A 9,098-nucleotide genomic window follows, 5' to 3' on the forward strand; every position below is an offset into this window, starting at 1 on the left:
GAAGTGACAGAACAGGTTTGGGTGCGTTATCAACCTACAGCTGGTCAGATCTTAGTATCGGTTTGTTTTCTTTAAAAACAGTCTGAGTCTCCAGGTAATCAGGACTTTGTTTCCACTGTTCATTACTATCTCTGTGAGGACCAATTACAGTTTTAGACTTTGACATGTTGTAGGCTTCAGACTTAGTTTTAGAGTTTTAAAGTAAATAATTTAACTGAATCCAGACCAGACTGTTTCTAAACAGCAGTGGAAACAGATAAAGTACCAATATCACAATATAAAAATACTACATTACAAAGCTCTACCTCAAACTGAAGATGTGACTTAAAGAAAGAAAGGATGAGGAGGAGTGAAAACAGAGGGCAGTGAGCCTGGAGTCACTGTGAGGAATCATCAGAGTACACACACACACACACACACACACACACACACACACACACACACACACACACACACACACACACACACACATTTAAAAACCCAGCCATGTGTAAAATCTTTTTTTTATTTTTTATTATAAATACATTTATTTTGTGCATTTTTGTCTTTATTGACAGTTCAGATCTGAAGTCTTCATCCAGCGTGTGTGTGTGTGTGTGTGTGTGTGTGTGTGTGTGTGTATCTTCAGGCGAACCAGTGGTCTCCCATACACTCTCTGTTCCAGGGAACTCTGCAGAGCCAGCACCACTCTGCCTTACACAGAGGACACTGCATGTGCATACAGCCGCCTGCAGGGGGAGACAGCACACTCATTACCTGTGTGTGTGTGTGTGTGTGTGTGTGTGTGTGTGTGTGTGTGTGTGTGTGTGTTAGAAACAATCCTCTCTTATTAACAATAAAGAAATGAAACACTGCAGGTTGTTTTTACCGTTTTTCTCCACAGGAACTGAACACTCAGGACAGCGTTTAGTCGACTCCTCAATGAGAAGCTGAGAGGCTCGATCCCACCTCCCTCTGAGGGACGCCTCCTCCTCCACCACAAAACCCTGAGAGAGGAGAGGAGGAGAGGAGGGGAGGAAGAGAAAGGAGAGGAGAGGAAAAGAGGAGGAGAGGAAGAGAGGAGAGGAGAGGAGAGGAGGAGAGGAGGAGAAATGAGAGGAGAGGAGAGGAGAGGAGGAGGGGAGGGGAAGAGGAGAGAGGAGAGGAGGGGAGGAGAGAGGAGAGAGGAGGGGAGAGGAGAGGAGGAGAGAGGAGAAGTGTAGGAGAAGAGGAGAGGAGGAAAGTAGAGTGGAGGAGAGAGGAGAGTGGAGAGGAGAGGGGGGGGAGGAGAGGAGAGGAGGAGGGGAGGAGGGGAGGAGAGGAGGGGAGAGGAGAGAGGGAGGGGAGGAGAAGGAGAGGAGAGGGGGAGGGGAGGAGAGGGAGAGGAGAGGGGGAGAGGAGGAGAGGAAGGGAGGACGAGAGAGAGAGGAGAGGAAGAGGAGAGGAGAGGAGAGGAGGTTAACAGACTATAAATAAACATGAATAACATTAATAATATAATTATAATGGAGGCAGCAGTCAGAGCACCTCTAACATCAAACCCTAACCCTAACCCTAACCTCACCTGTGATGCTCCACCTGTGGGCGGAGTCAGTGCGGTGCGACAGGCTCCGTCATGGTACTCCTCCCTGCACGCCCTGCAGAAGACCAAGCCGCAGCCCAGCTGTCTGTCACACTCCACCCTGCTGCTGCCGTCAGGGGGCAGAAGCCCCGCCCCACAGCCGGGTGACGGACACATCACTCCTCCAATCCCCAACAGGCACTGCTCCGCCCCGAACTGCAGGTACCGCCCATACTGAGAGACACAGACCCCAGACCCGTTTAATGAGAGACCCCAACCAGCAGTATATATATATATATATATACACACACACACGGGTCCATGTGGTGTAATTTAAATTTAAAGGGTTAAAATGTGAAAATAAACGTATGAATAACTTCACACATTCTTTTTTTGTGGACCCAGCATCAAATTTCTGCTTTTAATCCATTTAGAGAGAATATATTAGAGGATTATGGTAAAAATGTCTAAGTGGTGTAACCATAAAAACTTTGTACCAAATAATTGAACGTTGCTTAAAAACAGTAAATAGTCAATAAAACACCTTCCTTCCTTCCTTCCTTCCTTCCTTCCTTCCTTCCTTCCTTCCTTCCTTCCTTCCTTCCTTCCTACCTTCCTTCCTTCCTTACACCATATCAACTAGTTTGGCATGATCTTACTTCCTTCCTTCCTTCCTTCCTTCCTTCCTTCCTACCTACCTACCTACCTAACAGCATATCAACTAGTTTGGCATGATCTTACATTATAACTTTTATATTAAATAAAGCTAATGGAATACTATTGTTCTAAATATTACATTATTTAATATCTATCATTCTTTTGTGGTTACACCATTTGACATTTTCAGGAGCATTCAGTCTTTTGGTATAAAATGGGTCAAATGTCATTTCAAATCTCTGTTATTGATGTTTTTTTAATATATTGATTATATTGAACTGGGCGTAACGTCCATGATGTCTTGCTGCGGAGTTCAGTCTGAATTCAGTCCCTTCCTTCCTTCCTTCCTTCCTTCCTTCCTTCCTCTCTTCTTTCTTCCTTCCTTCCTTCTGTCCTTCCTTACTCCCTTCCTTCCTTCCTTGACTATCTTATTGATCTTTTTTTAATATATTGATTATATTGAACTGGGCGTAACCTCCATGATGTCTTGCTGCGGAGTTCAGTCTGAATTTATCTAGAAAACCAACTCCCTTCCTTCCTTCCTTCCTTCCTTCCTTCCTTCCTCTCTTCTTTCTTCCTTCCTTCCTTCTGTCCTTCCTTACTCCCTTCCTTCCTTCCTTGACTCTCTTATTGATCTTTTATTAATATATTGATTATATTGAACTGGGCGTAACCTCCATGGTGTCTTGCTGCGGAGTTCAGTCTGAATTCAGTTCCTTCCTTCCTTCCTTCCTTCCTTCCTTCCTTGACTCTCTTATTGATCTTTTTTTAATATATTGATTATATTGAACTGGGCGTAACCTCCATGATGTCTTGCTGCGGAGTTCAGTCTGAATTTATCTAGAAAACCAACACCCTTCCTTCCTTCCTTCCTTCCTCTCTTCTTTCTTCCTTCCTTCCTTCTGTCCTTCCTTACTCCCTTCCTTCCTTCCTTGACTCTCTTATTGATCTTTTTTTAATATATTGATTATATTGAACTGGGCGTAACCTCCATGATGTCTTGCTGCGGAGTTCAGTCTGAATTTATCTAGAAAACCAACACCCTTCCTTCCTTCCTTCCTTCCTTCCTTCCTTCCTTCTTTCCTTCCTTCCTTCCTTCCTCTCTTCTTTCTTCCTTCCTTCCTCCTGTCCTTCCTTACTCCCTTCCTTCCTTCCTTGACTCTCTTATTGATCTTTTTTTAATATATTGATTATATTGAACTGGGCGTAACCTCCATGGTGTCTTGCTGCGGAGTTCAGTCTGAATTCAGTCCCTTCCTTCCTTACTTCCTTCTTTCCTTCTTTCCTTCCTTCCTTCCTTCCTCTCTTCTTTCTTCCTTCCTTCCTTCTGTCCTTCCTTACTCCTTTCCTTCCTTCCTTGACTCTCTTATTGATCTTTTATTAATATATTGATTATATTGAACTGGGCGTAACCTCCATGATGTCTTGCTGCAGAGTTCAGTCTGAATTCAGTTCCTTCCTTCCTTCCTTCCTTCCTTCCTTCCTCTCTTCTTCCTTCCTTCTGTCCTTCCTTACTCCCTTCCTTCCTTCCTTGACTCTCTTATTGATCTTTTTTTAATATATTGATTATATTGAACTGGGCGTAACCTCCATGGTGTCTTGCTGCGGAGTTCAGTCTGAATTCAGTCCCTTCCTTCCTTCCTTCCTTCCTTCCTTCCTCTCTTCTTTCTTCCTTCCTTCCTTCTGTCCTTCCTTACTCCCTTCCTTCCTTCCTTGACTCTCTTATTGATCTTTTATTAATATATTGATTATATTGAACTGGGCGTAACCTCCATGATGTCTTGCTGCGGAGTTCAGTCTGAATTCAGTCCCTTCCTTCCTTACTTCCTTCTTTCCTTCTTTCCTTCCTTCCTTCCTTCCTCTCTTCTTTCTTCCTTCCTTCCTTCTGTCCTTCCTTACTCCTTTCCTTCCTTCCTTGACTCTCTTATTGATCTTTTATTAATATATTGATTATATTGAACTGGGCGTAACCTCCATGATGTCTTGCTGCAGAGTTCAGTCTGAATTCAGTTCCTTCCTTCCTTCCTTCCTTCCTTCCTTCCTCTCTTCTTCCTTCCTTCCTTCCTTCTGTCCTTCCTTACTCCCTTCCTTCCTTCCTTGACTCTCTTATTGATCTTTTTTTAATATATTGATTATATTGAACTGGGCGTAACCTCCATGGTGTCTTGCTGCGGAGTTCAGTCTGAATTTATCTAAAAAACCAACACCCTTCGTTCCTTCCTTCCTTCCTTCCTTCCTTCCTTCCTCTCTTCTTTCTTCCTTCCTTCCTTCTGTCCTTCCTTACTCCCTTCCTTCCTTCCTTGACTCTCTTATTGATCTTTTATTAATATATAGATTATATTGAACTGGGCGTAACCTCCATGATGTCTTGCTGCGGAGTTCAGTCTGAATTCAGTCCCTTCCTTCCTTCCTTCCTTCTTTCCTTCTTTCCTTCCTTCCTTCCTTCCTCTCTTCTTTCTTCCTTCCTTCCTTCTGTCCTTCCTTACTCCCTTCCTTCCTTCCTTGACTCTCTTATTGATCTTTTATTAATATATTGATTATATTGAACTGGGCGTAACCTCCATGATGTCTTGCTGCAGAGTTCAGTCTGAATTCAGTTCCTTCCTTCCTTCCTTCCTTCCTTCCTTCCTTCCTCCCTCTCTTCTTTCTTCCTTCCTTCCTTCCTTCTGTCCTTCCTTACTCCCTTCCTCCCTTCTGTCCTTCCTTACTCCCTTCCTTCCTTCCTTGACTCTCTTATTGATTTTTTTTTAATATATTGATTATATTGAACTGGGCGTAACCTCCATGATGTCTTGCTGCGGAGTTCAATCTGAATTTATCTAGAAAACCAACTCCCTTCCTTCTTTCCTTCCTTCCTTCCTTCCTCTCTTCTTTCTTCCTTCCTTCCTTCTGTCCTTCCTTACTCCCTTCCTTCCTTCCTTCCTTCCTACCTACCTAACACCATATCAACTGGTTTGGCATGATCTTACATTATAACATTTATATTAAATAAAGCTAATGGAATACTATTGTTCTAAATATTATATTATTTAATATGTATCATTCTTTTGTGGTTACACCATTTGACATTTTCAGGAGCATTCAGTCTTACTTTTGGTATAAAATGGTTTAAAAGTCATTTCAAATCTCTCTTATTGATCTTTTTTTAATATATTGATTATATTGAACTGGGCGTAACCTCCATGATGTCTTGCTGCGGAGTTCAGTCTGAATTCAGTTCCTTCCTTCCTTCCTTCCTTCCTTCCTTCCTTCCTTCCTTCCTCTCTTCTTCATCCTTCCTTCCTTCTGTCCTTCCTTACTCCCTTCCTTCCTTCCTTGACTCTCTTGTTGATCTTTTTTTAATATATTGATTATATTGAACTGGGCGTAACCTCCATGGTGTCTTGCTGCGGAGTTCAGTCTGAATTTATCTAGAAAACCAACACCCTTCCTTCCTTCCTTCCTTCCTTCCTTCCTCTCTTCTTTCTTCCTTCCTTCCTTCTGTCCTTCCTTACTCCCTTCCTTCCTTCCTTGACTCTCTTATTGATCTTTTTTTAATATATTGATTATATTGAACTGGGCGTAACCTCCATGATGTCTTGCTGCGGAGTTCAGTCTGAATTTATCTAGAAAACCAACACCCTTCCTTCCTTCCTTCCTTCCTTCCTTCTTTCCTTCCTTCCTTCCTTCCTTCCTCTCTTCTTTCTTCCTTCCTTCCTCCTGTCCTTCCTTACTCCCTTCCTTCCTTCCTTGACTCTCTTATTGATCTTTTTTTAATATATTGATTATATTGAAGTGGTCGTAACCTCCATGATGTCTTGCCGCTGAGTTCAGTCTGAATTCAGTCCCTTCCTTCCTTCCTTCCTTCCTTCCTTCCTTCCTTCCTTCCTTCCTTCCTTCCTCTCTTCTTTCTTCCTTCCTTCCTTCTGTCCTTCCTTACTCCCTTCCTTCCTTCCTTCCTTGACTCTCTTATTGATCTTTTATTAATATATTGATTATATTGAACTGGGCGTAACCTCCATGATGTCTTGCTGCCGCTGAGTTCAGTCTGAATTTATCTAGAAAACCAACAAAAATACTAAATGTACATTTTAACAAACCTGATGCTGCTTTTAAATCTAGTTTAACTGATTAATTGATGATCTTATTAATCTCTGCTCTGATGTGACTCACCTGGTCGTCTCCTAAAATGTGGAAATGATGCAACTCTTTAATGAGAGAGTCTGTGCAGCCAGCTGAGAAGAAACAGATATCACACATTAACCCTTTATAGGATACTCATTGAAAGGAAGGAAAGAAGGCAGGAAGGAAGGACGGAAGGAAGGACGGAGGAAAGAAGGAAGGAAGGAAGGAAGGTAGGGGGGAGGAAAGAAAGAGAGAAGGAGGGAGGGAGGGAGGGAGGGAAGAAAGAAGGAAGGAAGGAAGAAGAAAGGGGGATGGAGGAAGGAAAGAAGGAAAGGAGGAGAGAAGGAGGGAGGCAGGAAGAACAGATGGAAGGAAGGAAAGGAAGGGAGGAAGGAAAGAAGGAAGGGAGGAGAGAAGGAGGGAGGGAGGAAGGACAGATGGAAGGAAGGAACGGAAGGACGGACGGACGGAGGAAATAAGGAATGAGGGAGGGAGAAAGTAAAAGAGGAAGGGAAGAAAGAAGGCAGGGAGGAAGGAAAGAAGGCAGGGAGGAAGGAAAGGAAGGAAGGAAGGAAGGAAGGATACTTTGGGATATTTACAGAAGTTACCAAATATAATTATTTGCCCAATAAAGAGTTACTACATTTATACTGCAGCTGTCACATGACCTGATGTCACAGACTCTACATCACATGATGAGGACGAGCAGCTGTGAACCGGCCTTTATACAAACTAAGCATTATGGGAAATGTAGTTCTAAAGTTGAAGTGAGACTAATTAGACGAAATTCATTCATATTCATTATACACACATACACACACACACACACACTCACACACACACACACACATACATACACACACACACATAAACAAACACACTCTCGCACACACTCACACACAGTCTCACACACAGTCTCACACACACACACACACAAAATCACTCATGCACACATACACACACACACACACACACATAAACAAACACACTCTCGCACACACACACAGTCTCACACACACACACACACACACACTATCACTCATGCACACATACACACACACACACACACTATCACTCATGCACACACACATAGTCACACACACACATACACACACACACACATAAACACACACACTCTCGCACACACACACACATAGTCACACACACACATACACACACACGCACACACACACACACACACATAAACACACACACTCTCGCACACACACACACACTATCAGTCATGCACACAAACTCACACACACACACACACAGTCTTACCTGCACACGGCAGTGAGTAGCCAATCACAGGATGGTAAACGAACTGTCTCTCGTCCAGTCGGGTCTGAGAGTAACGACGGAAACAGTCGAGACAAATCACATGACGCTCCAGACACTGGAAGACCAGGACCACGTCCCTGAGAGACAGACGGGTGGAGACAGACAGGTGGAGACAGACAGGTAGAAAGTCAGTTAGAGACAGACAGGTGGAGACAGACAGGTGGAGACAGACAGGTGGAGACAGTCAGGTAGAGACAGACAGGTAGAGACAGACAGGTGGAGACAGACAGGTGGAGAGTCAGGTGGAGACAGACAGGTGGAGACAGACAGGTAGAGACAGACAGGTAGAGAGTCAGGTGGAGACAGACAGGTGGAGACAGACAGGTGGAGACAGACAGGTGGAGACAGACAGGTGGAAAGAGTCAGGTAGAGACAGACAGGTAGAGAGAGTCAGGTAGAGACAGACAGGTAGAGACAGACAGGTGGAGACAGACGGGTAGAGACAGACAGGTGGAGACAGACAGGTGGAGAGTCAGGTGGAGACAGACAGGTGGAGACAGACAGGTAGAGACAGACAGGTAGAGAGTCAGGTGGAGACAGACAGGTGGAGACAGACAGGTGGAGACAGACAGGTGGAGACAGACAGGTAGAGACAGACAGGTAGAGAGTCAGGTGGAGACAGACAGGTGGAGACAGACAGGTGGAGAGTCAGGTAAAGACAGACAGGTGGAGACAGACAGGTAGAGACAGACAGGTGGAGACAGACAGGTGGAGACAGACAGGTGGAGACAGGCAGGTGGAGACAGACAGGTAAAGACAGACAGGTGGAGACAGACAGGTGGAGACAGACAGGTAGAGACAGACAGGTGGAGACAGACAGGTGGAGAGTCAGGTGGAGACAGACAGGTAGAGACAGACAGGTAGAGAGTCAGGTGGAGACAGACAGGTGGAGACAGGCAGGTGGAGACAGACAGGTAGAGAGTCAGGTGGAGACAGACAGGTGGAGACAGACAGGTGGAGAGTCAGGTGGAGACAGACAGGTGGAGACAGACAGGTAGAGACAGACAGGTGGAGAGTCAGGTGGAGACAGACAGGTGGAGAGTCAGGTGGAGACAGACAGGTAGAGACAGACAGGTAGAGACAGACAGGTGGAGACAGACAGGTGGAGAGTCAGGTGGAGACAGACAGGTGGAGACAGACAGGTAGAGACAGACAGGTAGAGAGTCAGGTGGAGACAGACAGGTGGAGACAGACAGGTGGAGACAGACAGGTGGAGACAGACAGGTAGAGAGTCAGGTGGAGACAGACAGGTGGAGACAGACAGGTGGAGACAGACAGGTAGAAACAGACAGGTAGAGACAGACAGGTAGAGAGTCAGGTGGAGACAGACAGGTGGAGACAGACAGGTGGAGACAGACAGGTAGAGACAGACAGGTAGAGAGTCAGGTGGAGACAGACAGGTGGAGACAGACAGGTGGAGACAGACAGGTGGAGACAGACAGGTAGAGACAGACAG

At 44.9% G+C, this 9,098-nt stretch overlaps 1 protein-coding gene across 1 annotated transcript in view; it reads right to left on the bottom strand.

The window, feature by feature from the left end:
- Positions 1–496: 496 nt before the first annotated feature.
- Positions 497–9,098, bottom strand: part of prkn (parkin RBR E3 ubiquitin protein ligase) — a 13,094-nt gene continuing 4,492 nt past the window's right edge. The window contains 5 exon segments of the mRNA XM_053333481.1: positions 497–728; positions 869–986; positions 1,544–1,774; positions 6,350–6,411; positions 7,583–7,719. Coding sequence (XP_053189456.1) covers positions 625–728; positions 869–986; positions 1,544–1,774; positions 6,350–6,411; positions 7,583–7,719 — 652 coding nt within the window. The 3' untranslated portion in view covers positions 497–624.

The sequence above is a fragment of the Scomber japonicus genome, chromosome 14 (genome assembly GCF_027409825.1).
Source record: "Scomber japonicus isolate fScoJap1 chromosome 14, fScoJap1.pri, whole genome shotgun sequence".
Classification (NCBI taxonomy): domain Eukaryota; kingdom Metazoa; phylum Chordata; class Actinopteri; order Scombriformes; family Scombridae; genus Scomber; species Scomber japonicus.